The sequence below is a fragment of the Grammomys surdaster genome, unplaced genomic scaffold (assembly GCF_004785775.1).
Source record: "Grammomys surdaster isolate TR1022 unplaced genomic scaffold, NIH_TR_1.0 165, whole genome shotgun sequence".
Classification (NCBI taxonomy): domain Eukaryota; kingdom Metazoa; phylum Chordata; class Mammalia; order Rodentia; family Muridae; genus Grammomys; species Grammomys surdaster.
The window spans coordinates 14,429,040-14,448,007 of NW_021604613.1; the positions used below are offsets into that span (position 1 = coordinate 14,429,040).

The window sequence follows — 18,968 nt, forward strand, 5'->3', positions numbered from 1 at the left end:
TTTCTTTCTTTCTTCTTTCTTTCTTTCTTTCTTTCTTTCTTTCTTTCTTTCTTTCTTTCTTTTTCTTTCATACAATACCCCACTAAAATGGGGGAGAAAAGAAGTTTGCTTTGGTCCAGTCCTCTTACATTTCAACTTACCTACTACTAAATAATGGTTTCCTTAACCATCACTTGAAACTCCTAGTACCAGCTCTTTCATCAAGTCCAGCCTCTAGAAGACCTGAAACCAACCACTGAAATTATGCTAGCATGTTGATGCAGTGTGTCAGAGGGAAAGGAACAATAGACCAAGATCTGTTGGAAGACTTGGGTTCAAGTCTCAAAGGCCGCTTATTTGTTCTGAACTTGGACTCTTTAAAATTGTTTTACAGCCTCATGATTCTAAGCCTCTATGTTCTCTACATTGTATTTTATGTTTCATATTCTTTGTAGATACACTATTTAGCTTAACTGGGAGGGATGTGTGTGTGTGTACATCCTTTTAAGGCCAAAGTTCTTTGATGTTAGAAGCTACTCCTTAGAGATGATTTTCCATTGCACCTGTACAGAAGTTAGTCTGGTTCCTAAATGTAATAATTGACCCACTTAGAATTGATGAGAAGGAAGGAAGTTGTTTTTGTAAGTATTCCATTCCCTTGGAAACACAATCAATTTTCAACCTCCCAGAAGCCAGTACTATCACAAGTTTCACAGACTATTGGTGGGAAATCTGGCTCTCACAGCCTGCCATGGGCTGCAGATAAGTGCCTTCTCACCTCTGATCTTACTCTTCATGTTGTAGAGCAGACTTGTGAGGAAAAGAGTCTTGAGGTTACTGCTTCCTGTCTCCACATCTTTAGCTTGTTTAGCTGCTAGGAAAGGTTTTGAAAAGCAAAGCACAAATTCATCATCAAAACAACCTGCCGATTAGTAGATAGATGCCAGCCAAAGTAGTTTTTACTGTGCTGAGCGAATGCAGTTGGGAGACTAATGGTGTTTCTTGAGGGTGTAACCTAGGTAAACCACTCACAAGAAGGAAAATAGAATCAAATATTTGCAGAGGGAAAGAAAGGTCATTCTCAGCATGATTTAGAAAACAACACATCTTCAAACAGAAGCCTGTATGGGAAAGCTAAATGTATCTCTAGCTCCTTCCAAGCTAGTGGTTCTCAACCTTGCTAATGTTGTGACCCTTTAATACAGTTCCTCACGTTGTGGTTGTGGTGACCCTCAATCATCAAATTTTTTTTGTTGCTACTTCATAACTGTAATTTTGCTACTGTTATGAATTGTAATGTAAATATATGAGGTGCAGGATACCTGATATTTGACCCTCAACGTGGTCATAACCCACAGGTTGAGAACCACTGTTCTAAGTCTAGGTATGTCCTTAAATTTTATAGTATTCCCTTAAATTATTTGAAATAACATAGATTACAAGAAACTCAAAACACACACACACATACACACACACACACGTACACACACACACAAAACCACAAAAACAAAAAACAAAATACACAGCCAAGCTGACCATTGTCATGTACTTTGGTTTATCTGTATCTTTGTACTGTTCTACTGTAGGGTGTCGGTGTGTCTCCTCACACATGTTCCTAGAGCTAGAAATATCATATGTACAGGAACAACAGTGAACACACATGGTCAACATCATTTAGGATAACTGTAATCTATCTTTCATACCATAAATAAACTTATTTTATTTAGTGTGTCTCCAGAGGAGATGTAGATTCTCAGGTTCTGTCAGGTAGTTTCTCATGTGCAATAAATTAAGGTGGGGTAGAAATCTAGAAATTGTATTAACATTTAAAAAGGGGTTTTATCAACTTTAATCCTAAGCTAGGAAGCTTTTAGCCACATACAAGCACAAAACAAGAGATTACCTTGACTACAGCGTCTCTCTTTAAGCATCAGCTAATCTAAAAATTATCTGTCGACATAGAAGAGAGAAATGTGAACATCAACAGATAAATTGCCCATTTCCTTCTCATAGTTTTCAAACTCTTCCTAACAAAATTTGGCACAGTCACAATATGAAGTATTTCCCCTTTCTTTGCTCTGTGGTTGGTTGTGTCTCCAGCACAATGAGAGCTAACAGACAGCCTTGACAAGGGGCTGTGGATTTCTCGTTGAGAACATGCTTGGTTTGTAACGCTGAGTTCAAATGGGCTCAGGAGAAATCAGACAATCTCAGCCATGCTGAGGCTTGAGCTCAGAGTCCCCATGATGGGAAGAAGAAAAGCTACCTTCGAGTTGTTATATTACTCCTTGCAAAGAAAAACCGTTTCAGAGAATGACTGCAGTCTCTTCCTCTGAAAGTTTCCATACTGTGTCATGACCCCTGATGCTGAAAAAATGTCTTCTTTATACTCAGATGTCCAAACTTGACTTAGATTTTTGGATCTGTCAATTCTGGTAATGAAGTAGAAGGAGTAAAAAGAAAATATCTACTTGTTTCTGTTTGGCTGAGGATGTCATTTTAAATGCTTCCTTTTCTCTTTAGCCACACCTAAATCACTGTCAAGTTGGGAAAGCATTAGCCTGTAAACATTTCTCACTTCATCCAATACTTCTAAGCCAGTTCAGTCTCTCTCACCTCTGACCCGGAAGACAGATGATCTTGCCCACTCTCCATGCCCTTACTCTGGTATCATCCAACGTACTGCTTCCACTTTGGTTAGAGTGATCTACATAAATGAAAAGCTGTGCACAGCTGCTTTTTGGCTTAAAAGCCTTCACTAGGACTCTATCACTGACAGATCTTGGTAAATGTTTGTCAATCAATGTAGGCATCATCCATTATCTCACAGACCAGCAGTCTTCGTGTCTAAGAAACCAACTGGTCCCAGAACCTGCAGACTGTTGTCTACTGGATCAAAACTAGCTATTTATATATGTTTCTTCCTTATCAGACTGGGAACTGCCCAAGGAATTCATGTTTAGGAATCAGTTTTATCTCTCATGTGTGAGTCTTCGGAATGTGTCATCTGCTGAATCAGACAATAATTACTAAATGAACATTGGAGTTTGGGTGCTGGAGCTTGTCCTTTCCTCTCTAGCTCCTCCTTCTCTACCCTTACACAGATATTCATAGTAGCCCTGTTCATAATAGGCAAAAAAAAAAAATGTTGAGTGTAAAAACAAAATGTACTCTAGCTACACAATAGAATAGTCATAAACTAAAGTTCTGATACTTTATCGCAACACAGATGAAACTTGAGAATTGCTATGTGAAAAATGCCAAATACAAAACGACACACACTGTGGTTCCAAGCATATGAAATATCCTGAATAGGCAAATAGAGACAAGAAGTAGAGAAGAGGCTGCCGGGGGCTGGAGGGAGAGAATGTTGGGAAATGGTGGCCAATGAGCAGGAAGTCTCCTTTTTGTGTAATGAAGACATCTTACAAACAGAGAGTTGTGGTCTATTCACAACTCCCATTGTATTAAAAAATCTCTTAATCATATTTTTAAAAAGAACTTTGTAATATGTTACTTACATCTCAGTAAAGTTATTCCAGCCCAAATATCAACATTCACCACATCTTAACTTATATCAACTACATCAGAATTTCTGGGAGTAAGAGGTTGTGGGTATATGTTTTCTTTTTAAGTTCTATGTGTATAGAGATACTGATAATTATATAGATGACAAAAGCTATTAGAGATTTAATTCTGCGTACTTACCTTCTACCCAAAACAAAAGAAAGAAAGAAAGAAAGAAAGAAAGAAAGAAAGAAAAAAAAAACAAACATCAAACAAACAACCAAAAACCGAAACACTGTGTATATGAATTCAATCCCAGGTTAAATGCTAAATTTAATTTTTAACAACTACTGAGTCTAACTGGCTCTTGGGTGTGGGTACAAATAACCTTTTAAAAATTAGAAATAGCAGGCTGAAGAGATTGCTCCACGGTTAAAGGATAGCCTCACAACAGTAAAAACTATAAATAGGTAATTAGTATGGTCCCCCAGCAAAAACTGATTTTGATTTATTTTTATTTTTTTTTAAATTTCTTCACAAACAGCAATTTGTTTACTTCTGAAAAATTGAAGTCATGTCTCAGGAAGAGAATGCCTACATCCTATACATCTTTGATCTGTAAAGTTGACTCTCCATTCCTAAGCGGTCAGCTATTTAGGTGGTTTGGCCTTCGGTTTTAGTTCTGATTTTGATCACCATTCGCTCAATGACTGTAGCTGAACCATTCATGTTTCTAGACCTCATTCAGTCTTTTTATTTATCTCTTTAAACAAATATACAGGAATGGTGTCCCATACTTTTAATCTCAGCACTCAGGAGGTAAAGGCAGGTGAATTAGTGAGTTCTAGGCCAGCCTGGTCTATGTAGTATGTTCCAAGACAGCAAAGGCTACATAGTGAATCCCTGGTTTTTGTTTCTGTTTTGTTTTGTTTGTTTAGAAAAAATATAGAGCCAAAGACATGGTAGGCACCTGTTGCTAAGCCTGATCTGTGGGTGGAGGGAAAGAATCAACTCCTGCAACTTGACCTCTGATCTCCACTTGCATGTTGTGGTACACACACACACACACACACACACTTAAAATGTGATGTTTTCTTTTTAAAAAGGAATATATTTCTGGAAATGGGGATGCACTGGAAACAGTATGAGCGTTGTCTCCCCTCCCCCAATGGAAGTGAGAATGTAGTTTCATTTTCTTTGCCTTTAAGGGGAGAAATTGAATTAGATGGTACCCAGAGCTTTGATTGTTTGCTGGATAAAGATACAACTCTTCTTGATTTAAGAGGGTAAGCAAGCAAGTTTCTTGAGAGGCTCTTATTTGAATTTGCTCTGGAAGAGAAATTTAAGCTACAAATGCGATGCCTCCGTACTCCTTTATCCTGCTTTTGGGTTGGTCAATAAGCAAAGCAGGATGTTTTGAAACTTCAAAATGCTTTTTACAAAAACTTGCTGCAGAATTGAAAAAAAAAAAATCATTTGGACATCTGTGTCCGGCTTTCAAGCTGTCTCCAAGCTGATCACTAATTCAGGAAGTCAACACAACTTCATAGGCATCTCAACTCGGTTCAAAAATTCCTAGTGCCTAGCTGTGGTACTCAGTGCTCATGGAAGGTTACGTTTTGCCGTCCAGGAGGAAGCATGCTCCCGTCTTCACATTCAGAAAAGGATGCCAATATTATTGAAATATAAACTTGAAAACTTTTGGAGTAGTCATCATTCCAAGAAGTATTATTAATATATCTTTATCTGCCAATGGACTTTGTTGGAGATCTGTTCTGTTGACTAATTAATTCACTTTGTTTCAGGGCAAGGGAATTATTATTCTTATGCTCCTAACTAAATGTTTTTCCCCCTCAGAAAACAAGATTTTGGTGAAACAGTCCCCGCTGCTTGTGGTAGATAGCAACGAAGTCAGCCTCAGCTGCAGGTATTCCTACAACCTTCTTGCGAAGGAGTTCCGGGCATCCCTTTACAAGGGCGTGAACAGTGACGTGGAAGTCTGTGTCGGGAACGGGAATTTTACCTATCAGGCCCAGTTTCGCCCAAATGTGGGGTTCAACTGTGATGGGGATTTCGACAATGAAACCGTGACGTTCCGTCTCTGGAATCTGCATGTTAATCACACAGATATTTACTTCTGCAAAATTGAGGTCATGTATCCTCCGCCTTACCTAGACAACGAGAAGAGCAATGGAACTATTATTCACATAAAAGGTAACACGCCACTGTACTCCGATAACCTAAAGGATGGTTGTTCAATGGTGAGAGGAGGGTTGGGATAAGTGAAGGTGGGGCGCTAGCACGTGATCTGAGACTCTCGTAAACCTGTTTCCTTTCACTTCAGCAACGACTCCAGCTTATCTGAAATGCCTTTACGTTCCTCACTGACGTTATTTGGAAGGATGAGAGAAGAGTCTATGGGAATAGAACCTATGAGATTATTCTGGATTCAAGTACATCATGCCCAGAATAAATTTGCCATTAAAATTTGACTATACATATTTTTTGACCTTTTGGTTAAGATCAAGCATAAAATTGAGCATAGAGTCAGTACTAAAATTGAGCATAGAGTCAGTCCTCTACAGTGAAACATAGTCTGATGGAACAGGACTCAGGAAGAATGGGTTGGATACCAAATTCATTCTCTTTTTTTGGGATCCATGTTCTTCTGCTACTAAGTTTCTTTCCATTTTCCAAAACATAAAAAGAATGCTGGACTAGAAATTTATGGGACATACCTTTTGTGATCTTGGGTAAGTTATCCAACTTTTTAATAACCCCAAACTCAATATAATTAAGAAGTACTCATGGATCAACAGCAATAAGTACATTATGTTTACATTGAGATTATGTTCTGTGAAAACATTGGGAAGAAAAATAATAGGATTCTCAACCCCAAATATAGCTATTGGCATTGACATAAAAAACTGAGGGAGGATGGATAGATTTTTGTGTATATGAGAATGATAGATAAGAAAACATATGCTCCATTTTATATTCAATTTTAGCACAATTACAATAAATGGATTTTCTCTTATGCCATAACAAAGGCTTACTTGAGAAAACTCAAATACCAAACAAGAAAAGAATTATTATATTAATATGGCAGAGTAGCTTTTATGTTCTGGAAAAAAAAAACAGAGACAATTAATACACAAATTAAGATTTCTAATATCAATAATTTCCAGGCAAAATATTTTGATTGGATTAAGTTGAAGGATAAAAAAGATATATCATTTTGGAAGCCAAGAGTAAAACATTTCTTCATATAAATGGTACATTACCTTAGGCTAGTATATCGTGTGTATGCATACAACATACACACACACACACACACACACACACACATTTAGGAGAACTGGAAAAGATGTCAGGGATTCTGTCCTCAGCAGCTTTCAACCCTCTTTGTATTTGTATATCATAAACCTAAGTAGGTAAATTAGGGAATGCCTGTGCTCAACTTTGAGCTTCTGACTTAATCAATACGGCTTGAGGAAGGGGAGCTAGATAATGGTTTTCAACACTCTGTCAGATAATTCTAATGTGCAGCCAGGATTAAAACCTCATGGACTAGAGAGTTGTCGATACTTTTTATTTATGTAATTTATTACAACTTTATTATAAATAGCTTGGAAATAGAGAAATTCATGTATCCGAATTAACCAGACCCAATGTCTATACATCGCAATGAACTATGAAGTATTCTGCCTAGTTATAATTTTCCACTAGTTTCAATAGAACTGCATGGAGTTTTATTCCCATCTCCTTTCTCATACCAAATATATGACCTGACTCATTCGGTATTGGATAATCTGTTGGAGTTAGAGCTACATATTTATCTTTTTAAATTTTTTCCAGGCTAGTTTTCTGACTGCCAAATTAAGTGGATGATTTTTCTTAGGGTTTGAAAACATTTGTATTATTTACTTATTTCAAAGAGTTTAGGGTATAGATAAATTAGCTTCTGATGTGGGGGAAGGGGCTTGGGGTCAGGTTAAAGTCACTGAAAGTCACCATTAGCAATGCTAACAAGGTCCAGTGACTGTCACCAGTGTAGCACTATAACGCAGTGCTTGCAACCTTAGTCTTGTATACTGACAAAGTTTGATCAGAGGTGGGGTTGAGTAAGTCCCAAAAGCAAGACTCGATCATCTGAGCTGGCGGTATTTTGTATGTTTTAGTACTTTCAAATTCTTCTCTGATGTGCAGGATAGAAATGTACTCAACTGCTGTTTCTGTGTCCTTTAACCCAGTCTGTTATGTTTTTCAGAGAAACATCTTTGTCATACTCAGACATCTCCTAAGCTGTTTTGGGCACTGGTCGTGGTTGCTGGAGTCCTGCTTTTTTACGGCTTGGTAGTGACAGTGGCTTTTTGTATTACCTGGGTAAGCGGAGCAACATTGCTTTTTATGTAACTTCTCTGCACCTGCACTCTGACTATATTAAGAATCTGGCCTGTATCTTTTCTACTGCAACGTTAAAGCAGGTGATGTTTTTCAGTCTGTCCATCTTATATGTAGTAATAATCTGATGTGAGTTCTGTTTTCCAGAAGGCATCAAGCGGTCAGGCAGAATTAGAACTAAATGGGAAGATTAGGGTGGGCAATTATAGAGAATTAACTTTCTTATTCTTAATTTTGCAACATAATAATTGCATATAAAACAGCTTAAATGCATACGTAAAATATAAAATCTAAGCCTCATCAGGACTAGGCAACTGAAGCCAATGCTTTGGTTCAGGGTTAAAATACAGGAGAAAGTAGGCTGCTAAAATTGTGCATTCAAACCAGAAGAACGCAGGTTTGTTTATGTCAGTCCTGTTTTCTGTCCTTTTTGAAGCAGCTGCATTGTGTGAGGTCAACTTCAATGCTGACATCATGAAAGCATAAGAGGAAAGAGACTGTTCAGAGCTCTCTCCACTGAACAGAGATTACTAGTCTCTGCAGATGTTTTTACAATAAGTTTAATATATATATTTTCACCTTTCTCAATGTTGACTTTTTGATCCAAGCTTGAACACTTTTTGTTTGTTTTTTCTGAGACAATGTCTCATCATGTGGACCAGATTGGCCTGGAACTTACTAGTCAATCCAAACTGACCTTGACTCATATAAATCCTCCTGCTTCATCCTCTTGAGGGCTGAAATTATAGGTGCGTACCACCATGTCTGGCTTTCAAACATATTTAAAAATTTTTAAATTTTAATTTATGTGGGTATTTTGCCTGTGTGTATGTCTGCGCACCATTTATGTATCTGGTACTGATTGGAAGCCAGAAGAGGGAATCAGATTTTTCTGAAATTGGATTTACAGATATTTGTGAGCCACCATGTAGGTGCTGGGAATTGAACCCTGTTCCTCAGAAGAACCGCTAAGCTATCTTTCCTATGCTCTTTAAAACACATTTTGATGAACACATTCACTGTTAAGACCTTAGCAAGGATCCTTTTCTTAGAAACTTCTTTGTGTATGAGGAACCTTATGTATTGATTCCACACGCCTCTGGGTTTTTTTCCAGAAGTTGGGTGAATATACAAGTAATTTCTTCAATGAGAAATGTATGCTGCACAAGAAGAAAAGACCCCTTTTCTTGCCAGTCTCCATCCATCTACTGTGAAGTACACTTAGGACTTAGGGAACCCTTATTGTGTTGCTAAATAGGTAACCTCCATGCAAACCAAATAAGGACCTAACTAAGCCTGTTTGAAATATGATACCAATTTGAAGGCATAATCCACGTATTTAGAGAGATAATGTATAGTCAGGGATCTCTGGAACTCATGCCATGTGATGCCATCTTATTTACTACAATGTTGGTGAGGGGGCAGGACAGTTCTAGCTCTAAGTCATGAAGTTGTATCTTCTTGCTGTAGATTTAAATTGTTTGTTTTCTTATCCAAAGTTGCCTCTCTATTATTCCCCACACATTTCTGTAGTTTGTAGGCCATGGAGCAGGTGGACATTTGTCAGGCTACCTTTTGACTAATCTATGGCTTTTACGCAGTGGGGAACATGGTGTTAGCTTGTTCATGGAAATTTTTTGTTTCATCTTGGGAATTCTGAAAGTTGTCCAATCAAGGTATACTGATAGAAGCTTTAGTATAGAAACTATTGCCCAAATTCCGGCTCTGATACTAGTTTAGAACTTTCATCCTTCTGGACTTTGAAGTCTGCACTCTTGCTATCTTCTGGCTCTACAGGGGCTGCCAATGATTTTAGAACCCTTAAGTTTGGCTTGTTTTTGTCTAATTCTCAACCACTGACTTTCTTGCTTCTCAAGACTTTAAGCAAGAACTTGAATTTCCTAATCTAAAGACCAGGTGCAATAGCCCTCTGGATACCCTTCCAAGATATATTGTCATGTATTGACCGAGGTCAAAGGCATTTACTAGCTTCATGGGAAGTACTTTTGGAAACTGCTTTGGCTTTCAGTGGTCCCATGGGCAGTGCTTTAAAACTTATGGTAAATATATATCAAGGAAGTCAGCTTCTAAGATGAGGCACCAAGGTGCTGCATGACTGAAACCGCCCCCAAAGCAGCCTCTCACTTTCAATGAGTTAAAACAATTCACCTTTCAAATCATGTATCGGAGATGTTTTGTGCTTTTCTTTGGCAGCCCCACAATTTCTGGTAAGATTGTCTCCTCTGCCTTGGGAAAACTGTTTCTGACTTATCTCACACGCTCGCTGTGACTATACAGCCTTAGTGCTGTACATCTGTGGCTCTTGGGAGTCAACCAGGTTATCTAACAGGAATGTTAACTTATTTGGATCTCAAACACAGGTCTTTGTACTCTCTGACCAAATGGGGGAATAAAAATAATTTGCATCTCACAGAACAATGTAGCACCTTTAGTCAAGAAGCGTCTTAGTGAGCTAGGCATTTAGGGATCCCTAGGGCTTAACCACTTTCTGGGATCCTATTTTTGGCTGGTCAGCAGTGTGCCCTTGGTGAAAGTTAACTGGTTTCCAGAGCCTCCTAAGAATCCATGCTGTGCTGCTGTAGGTAGTTCCAGGCTGTGTGGGTTTCTGTCTCTCTGCTTGACCTGATGTTGGCATTTGAGTAAAGAAAGGGATTTTCTTGGTCAGGTTGCTGCAGACTATGACCTGTCATTCCTCATTCTTTGTTCACTAAGCTAAACTGTCACACTGGTTCTCTTTTCTAGCTTAGAGGAGGGTTGTTTTAGTTTGTTTGTTTTTGTTTTGTTTTTAACATGCTTTTTGCCAGTATGGACCACAATGTGTAGATAATGTGTATTTAGGTAGCCTTTAAATCTACTACATTCTTAACCATTTCAGAACATTGCTTATGTATACCCTGTGTGTTGCTGCTTTGTCTAGGAAACAAGGCAGAGGTAAAAGAAAGGGTGAAGGGTAGAGTGGCCTTGAAGCCACACATCTTTAACAGGCACTGGTTGGTGAGGGACACAGATACATAGACACAGGAGGTGGGTATTCTATGCATACACGTTGTGAGTATGCATGAGCACTGTGGATTCTGGACTGGATTCCCAGCTATTTCCATCACAGTGGTTAAGAATCAGCTAAACCCACTGTCTGATAATAGTGTTGGGGTAAACATGGGAGCTGATTGTAACAAATTTTCTTTATCTTTGTGTGTAACTTGGAGAACCTCAGAGTCACAACACCCTTCTTATTGAGGCCTTTCTTTAAATTATAGTTTCATTGGTATATCCACAGGCAAGGGTTAGCATTTAGGGGTTGGCAAAGGAGACCCTAAAGGTTAGCATCAGTGCTGAAAATGCTTGCGAGGGCAGCATCCCCAGCTGTCTTTGCTTACTTTGAGGCTTTGGGCACGTGGGTGTAGAAAGGAGGCCACACCTGTCATCATCCATCACTATCTATTCAGGGGCACCTGTCCCTCACACTTGTTGTACATACTTATCACAACAGCAGGCTTTGCTGCTTAGAAGTTGGCATTGTTTTTTCATGTCAGAGCATTCCAACTCTACAATCCATACGACTTTCTCCTTTTGACAATTATGCAAAGTTTACATCACATTGATCTGGCAATGATGCCTCTGGACCACAGTCAAAAAAATGTGGTCAAGATGCAAAGTGAGTGTTTCATCCTTGCTTCAAAGGATTTACTCTCCCCAGGTGTGCCAAATGTCTTGTCTGTGACAATTCCACCAGATTTAGTTGGAGTTCCTGCCAGTGCGTTTCCATCTGCTTTACGTATATCCCAAGATGAAAGGTGAAGTTTGAATAGAGGTACCACATTTGGGAGTGTAATGCTACTTCTAGAAGACACAAAGTTATTAAATGAAAGTTCTTTTCAAAAAAAAAAAAAAAGATGCAAAGTGAGTTTAACTCTAGTTCCAGGCTCAGTGTCATTCCTCTTTCTCTGCTCCTGGTAGAATTTCTTCCAGAGGTTGCTCAGTCTGAGAAAACAGTGGTGGGTGACATTATTGTTTTTGCAGAAATATATTCATATAGAAAATAGGGATATAGGTATTTGAACTATAAACCCTCATTCATTTGGATTCTGATAAACTAAATTACACTTGATCTTAGCCAAAAGGCTGAGAAACAATTGCTAACCTAAATGTATAATTATTATTTTAGATCCTAAAAGACCTGAAAGGTTTCTTTATTGGTGTTTTTCTGTTTGTTTGTTTGTTTTGTTTTGTTGTTGTTTAATTACAGAAAAATAACTTACTTAATGAATGATTAAAGTGGAAATGGCCAAAGACAAAGGGCTTTCCAATGCACTTAAATATCAATAGTGAATATGTTCTAAAATATGCTCTCGGGCTTTGGATTAGATGACAGACGTTGAGAGTAATGGACACGTGTCTATAAAACAGTTTCCTTTAGATTTTTAGTAGAGCCAGTGGTAGTCAGGCTTTGATTAGTCATTATCCTAGTCCAAGGCACATAAAAATACTGCTCCTCAGGGTCATTTGACAACTGATGATCTGAATAATTATCCCCAAAGTCTTGGAACCCCTCCAACAATACCTCCTCTAAATCTTTCCATATTGACTTTTTTCTTTTTTTTCCTCCCAGACAAATAGCAGAAGGAACAGACTCCTTCAAAGTGACTACATGAACATGACACCCCGGAGGCTTGGGCCCACGCGAAAGCATTACCAGCCCTATGCCCCTGCGAGAGACTTTGCAGCATACCGCCCCTGACAGGGACCCCTATCCAGAAGCCCGCCGGCTGGTACTCATCTACCTACTCACCATCACTGCTCTGGATAGGAAAGGACAGCCTCCTCTTCAGCCGGCCACTTTGGACCTCTACTGGGCCACCAATGCCAACTATTTTAGAGTGTCTAGATCGAACATCACCATCATCTTGAGACTCTGGAATGAATGAAAGAAGCTTCTTGGCAGGATAAATTTTGTGTGGCTTGACCCAAACTCAAGCTTAATATATTTATTGACTTGATTGGGGAAGTTAGAGTAGAGAAATCAAAAAGTGAGAGAATTCATTCAGCCTCGGAAAATCAATTTGCAGGCTCCTGGATGAGCCCCGCCCCTTTCTCACTTACCAGCACATTTCAGTGTGTTGAGTGATAGTCAAAGCTATTTTGGAGAGAGAAGAAAGGATAGCAAAACCTTCTCTTTGGCTTAGTTGGTGTTTTGGAGTGGGGGTAGGTTAGAGTATAGTACTTAACTATTTGAAAAATAGTTAAAAACACTTTTTTCACTCATGAAATGAGCCACTAAAAACAGTGTTTTCCTGTTAGTTTAGAAAGATGTGGACATATTTTTAATGATTTCTGGCCATTTTTAATCACATTGACCCATGGAATAGCCTCAAAGCACCCCTAAGCCTTGTTTCCTCATTCCCTGTCATGGGAATCCAGTATTATTAATAGTCACAACATGATTTCAGAACTAAATAGCCCTCCCACGCCAAGAAGATGTGAGAGGAAGTAAGATCACTTTATGTAAAATACACACACACACACACACACACATATGTACACACACATATACACACACACACACATATGTGAATGCTATGAAGAATTATCTGTTTAATAGCTTGTTATAGTCAAATCATTTAAGTTTCAACTTTCCACAGTTAGGTCACTTGTTGTCCTTTGTGGATATCTGGAATTGTGTCTATAGGGCACTAGTCATGATACTGTGAACAAAAAGTGTAGTGTTAGAATTTGTTAGGATGACAAAAGATGCATTCCAGGGAGCTTCCTCTGAGGAAGGGAATGAGGTCATTCTTGCCATGTACAAAAGAGGTGGATGTTTTCCAGAAGGCACCATAGGGAGCCCCAGTATAAGTTCCTTTGGACGCTAAAGTTTAGAGGGATTTGATATATTGTAGGGCTCAGGACTCCAGAACTTTGTGGGCTCAGCTGCTTCATACCATGGGGATTCGTTGACAAGAACAATTATTTTGGAGTGTGTCTTTAGGGATGACACCAAAATTCTCAAGATCCTGCAAGGCCTGTTACTGGAATGAAGGTGGACTTTTTTTTTTTTCTTTTGACTTCCAGTTTGGGTCAACTGAAATGTATCTGGGGACCTTGAAGAATGACCGTACAGCTGTCTTCACCATTTGTACAATGCTTTGAATTATTCTGAGGTTTTAAAGGCAGGAAGACCTGGTAAAACTTCTCATTACTAGTTAAAAGTTCTCCTGCGAGTCACTGATCATCCAAGACTATGATTCCTCAACTGTAAAATGGACATAATGAAACTTGCTGTGATCCTCCGGCCTCTGCCTCCCAAGTTTTGGGATTACAGGAGTACACAATCATGACCAGTTTGTAACATCAATTTAACTCATGAGAATCTCTCAGCTTCAGTAATTTTCCAGCTAATTGGAATAGTTTATCTTGTAATCAAACACTAGGCATTTCCCCTCCTCCACTGTTTTGGTATATAAAGAGGTCTTTAAAAATTTTTTTTTAAATATGAGAGGTAGGAAGAGATAGGAATCTTTTAATTCTAGACAAAGGATATTGTGCTCTGGTAGACTTTTTTTTTTTTTTAAATTGGCTTCTATTCTGTGCCTTTAATTAAAGCAGAGAAGGCCAAGATCTGCCCCACTTGTGTGATAAAAGACTGCTGGTCCTGGCACTTGTGATTGCAGCCACCTCTTAACATGTAGAGTTCTTGAACAGAGCTGGGAATTTATAGAAAGGGCAATAGCAAATAACAAACCCTTTTCTAAATGGAAAGATTTGGTCTTTGGCAATCGAGAACTTTGTTTTCTAACTGGAAAAGGAGGTTTACTGGAGATGAATCACACCTGAGAGTTTTCATACCCACCCTGGACAGAACCAAAGCATAGGTGTGAGAAGCCTTTTGCTATCCGTATGAACCAACAGATGGTTTAAAAACACTGGTTCAGAGTAAAGCTTTTGCAGTTTCAGATGTAGTGTATATGAAGAAAACTATGTCATTTGCTGCTATTATTGTAAGAGTCTTAGAATTAAAGGTGTGCCTGTAATTTTTAATTGTGAGCTCACCTATTTGGGACTGAGCGTACCAATTTTAAAGAGACCTGGTGTACCTTATAGCTACATCCAATGATAAAATTACCACACTAGCATGTGCCTGTTTTAAAACTCCTACTTTAATGTTTTCCTTAGGACAGGTATGCTCCCCCTTTTCAGTGAATCAGGAGAGATTTTGCTATTTGAAAAAGTGTATGACATTTTTACACCTTTGGGTTCTCCTCTCTGTGTGTCTCTGTGTCTCTCTTTCTCTGTCTCTCTGTCTCTCCTGTATATGTGTCTCTCCCTCTCCCACTTCTCTGTCTCTTCTCTCTCTGGCTCTCTCTGTGTCTCTGTCTCTGTGTATCTCTCTGTCTCTCTTTCTCTGCAGATTTTCAAATGTTGTTTTTCTTTGGAAGAAATGCAAGCTGTGGTTGGTTTGCTAGGCTTCAGTAGCAGTTTATCAGTAGGCCAATGCTTTATCTCTTGGAGATTTCAGTCTGGGATTACCCAATGTGCTCTCTGTGATGTGACTGCTGGGGGACAGATAGAACTGGATTGAGCCTTCAATCATTTAGGTCTTCAGTCATTTAGTCAACTAAGTGAGCCACTAATCTGAAAGGCTATTTTAATAGGCATACTGATAGTCAAATGGATGTCTGATCTCTCATCTCAGCTTTCTGTACTGACATATAGGAACTATACATGACTTGTATGCTCACCTGAATATGTTAAATTCAACAACGTGAGATGGACCAGAAACCACAATGTTCATGTCCATATAGCCACCATTAACCCACAGTAGTGTGGGACTTGTGAATGAGTTTATGCTATCTACAAGGCCAGTTGAAGCTTAAATCTCTCTTGCACTGTTATGTTTATGCAAATATCAAAAGCTTGTTCCTGTACCGGGGACTTAACACATGCTATTCATACTGTTTTCTCTGTCTACAATGGTATTCCTTAGATATCTACTTGGTTTGCTCATACTTCCTTGACATATTTGCCCAAATGTCACCTTCAACTATAGTTAATTACCTCTACAACCGGTCTCCTTGCCTTGTTTTATTTTCTGTATAACTCTATTACTAGATGTTTTTCTTATTTATTGGTTTACTGTCTGTTTTTTTTTTCCTAATCTACACTGGATCTCCATAGGGAAAGAACTCCATTTACTTTGATTTTATTGTTGTATCCCCAACGCCTAGAATAATGCTTAGCACGCAATAAATATTTATTCACTGAATAGATAGATTTCACATGGGTTTATGAGTTAATGACAAATCTAAATGATCTGATCACATCCCGAGAAGGAACGCAGAATCACTTCTGTTTTCCTCTTCTTATCAGAGACACAAGAGGTAAAGCAGACACAGAGAAATCTGGTAGAAGGACATGTAATTTATACAAGTTCATTTCGGTTTAGAAATTTCTGTGCATCCTGAAAGATGAATACAGTTAGAATCATTCTAAAAATGTTATTCTAAAAGCAACCAATTAGGAATAAGTTGATTTTCCATTTAAAGTACTCAAATTATCTCTTAATAGATTGTTGACATCCTTTTTGTTTTTATTTTTGGACCATTTTTTAAAAAAATTGTTTTTGGGACGGGAGAGATGGCTCAGTGGCTAAGGACATGACTCGAGCTATTCTTCCTGAGGTCCTAGGTTTGTTTCCCAGAACCCATATTTGATGCTCTCTTTGGGTTTCCATCGACATCAAAAACTCATGTGGTTCAATGGACATATATTTAGGCAAAACATATACATAAAATAAATAAAAATAATGTATTTGTTGACAATTTTATGTATGTGTTCGATGTATCTTGATAATACCCATACCCAGCTCCTGGCCATCATGTCCCCTGGACAGTCCCCAACACATGTCCCCCTCTCATATTCATGCCCTCCTCTTTCTTTTTTTTCTTCTCTTTTTGGTAACCCATCGAATCCAGTGAGTGCCACTTGCTGGAATGTGTAGCAGTCTTGGTGGCTTGCCCTTGTACAGGTCTTGTACAGGTGTCCACAGCTCCTATAAGTTCATAGTACCACGCCTGTGCCATGTCTAGAAGACAGCACTTCACAGCACTGCATGCTCTGGCTCTTACATTCTTTCAGTTCCCTCTTCCATGATGTCCCCTGAGTTTTGTGGGAAAGGTTGCTTGCTATAGACCCCTCATTTGGTATTGAACACACAAAAGTCACTTTTGACCAGTTTCTGCCTACTGCAGAAAAGAGTCTTATTTGGCCAAGGCTGAGAACAGCACTTACCTATGAATATAAAAAGAAATATTTTTTAGGAAGTCTTACCTGTCCATTCAGTAAAACAATAGTAGTGGCTTCCCTATTATGACCTATGACCTATGAGCCATGAACCATGAACCATGCACTTTTGACTAGATTCACAGTATCAGGTATCAATTCCCTCCTATGGAGTAGGGCTCAAATCTAATCAGAAAATGGCTGGTTACCCCATAACCTTCCTGTCGCCATTGCATCTGTGGGCACATCTTCTCTGTCAGGTTGATATTGTAGTCTCCAGGGTCTGGTTCTAGGTGATACCATTGATATCCCTACCCTACTTCTCAGTGGCCTGAAAAGCATCCCTCAGCACTATGAAAGTTAACCAGCAGGAAAGAAATTCTCAGGTCAGTTCTACCTTGACTTCTCTGTCCTGTAATCAAAGTTGGTTGTATCTTCAGCAGTAGGGCTTTACCATGTAGTTAAGGTGGGGATCCAGGAACAATGACAACAGCTTTGCTTCCTCGTGAGCCTCAGCAGTCTCCCTGACTAATTTGTAGGGGCATATCCTATGCCTGGCACTCAGATTTTTCATTTAAAACCCATGTTTTCTGAGGGAAGCATTTTGTCAATGCTTTAAACCTATCTTTAGCTTATGGTTTCTGAAAATATGGCTTTTGTAGTTAAAAATTCACCCTACAGCTGAATTGCTGCTCTTCTCTGTGGAGTGATTTTGTCCCAGTGAACGAAGCTTTGTTGCCTCTGTTCCAAAAAGATCTCCAAACAATGGTCAGGACAGAAAACGTCAGTCTCTCTACTGTCTTGCTCATGGCATAAGCGGGTGCTTGGAAAGCTTGCAACAGCTTCATCGTAAGAGAAGAAAAAAACAAATAAAACTCGTGGCATTTGGAGCAAGCTGAAAATTTATATCAGACTAGTATTTAACACACACATCAGCAGAGAGAGGGGGATGGGGTAGCAAGAGAATCCCATATGTGGAGTAGGCCCTAGAACCACAGAACAAGAGCTTGTCTGATACTTGATAATCCATGTAGCTGTTACTATTTGGCCTCAAATTTTCCTTTAAAGATGACCTGGAGTAAAAAAGGTGCATGATGAATTCATTTCTAAACAGACTCTTTGTTTTGTTGAAATGAGACTTGTTAAGTTTAGTAAATGTCATGAAAGCTTGAAAAAAATGAGCTCACATCCAGGCTACTACTCAAGTCAGTCTGGAACCAGCTAGTCTCGTGGATGTTTCAACAGGGAAATCAGATCAACTGGAAAGGTACCAGATTGATAGACGTGAAAACCTCTACACAGATCTCGGTAAGGATGTGTTTATTGTACTAACGGAAAATTGTATAACCCATTAAAAAGTTCAAGTACCTTCAGACTCATCCTCCAGGTGAAGCACAAGGCAAATTTTATGGCATCACCGGATAGACCCCTCTGTCATGCCTTAACCACACAAATGTGCGAATTTACAATTAACAAACAGCAGCCGTTAGTGAACTTTGTTGGAGATTCAGTCCAGGGCTTCATATAGGCAAGTACACAAACAACTGAGCTTCATGCCCTGTCCAGGTTAGTTTCCTTTTCAGTGGGGAGAGTAATGTGTGTATATAGCTGTGTGTATGTGCATATGTGTGTGTATGCATAAGCATGTGTATGTGCATGTACATGCTGATGTTGGATATTTTCTGTATCATTCTGCACTGTACTTTTTGAGACAGGCTTTCTCACTGAACGTAGAACTCATACCAGGGAGCTGCAGTAAGCTCCTGCCTCCACTTTCCCAG

General features: G+C 39.0%; 1 protein-coding gene across 1 annotated transcript in view; it reads left to right on the forward strand.

Moving 5' to 3' along the window:
• Cd28 (CD28 molecule) overlaps positions 1–16,732 on the forward strand; it is a 29,244-nt gene extending 12,512 nt beyond the window's left edge. The window contains exons 2-4 of the mRNA XM_028765815.1: positions 5,344–5,700; positions 7,757–7,872; positions 12,521–16,732. Of these exons, the coding sequence (XP_028621648.1) occupies positions 5,344–5,700; positions 7,757–7,872; positions 12,521–12,649 (602 nt within the window). The 3' untranslated portion in view covers positions 12,650–16,732. The remainder of the gene's footprint in view (positions 1–5,343; positions 5,701–7,756; positions 7,873–12,520) is intronic.
• Positions 16,733–18,968: the final 2,236 nt, after the last annotated feature.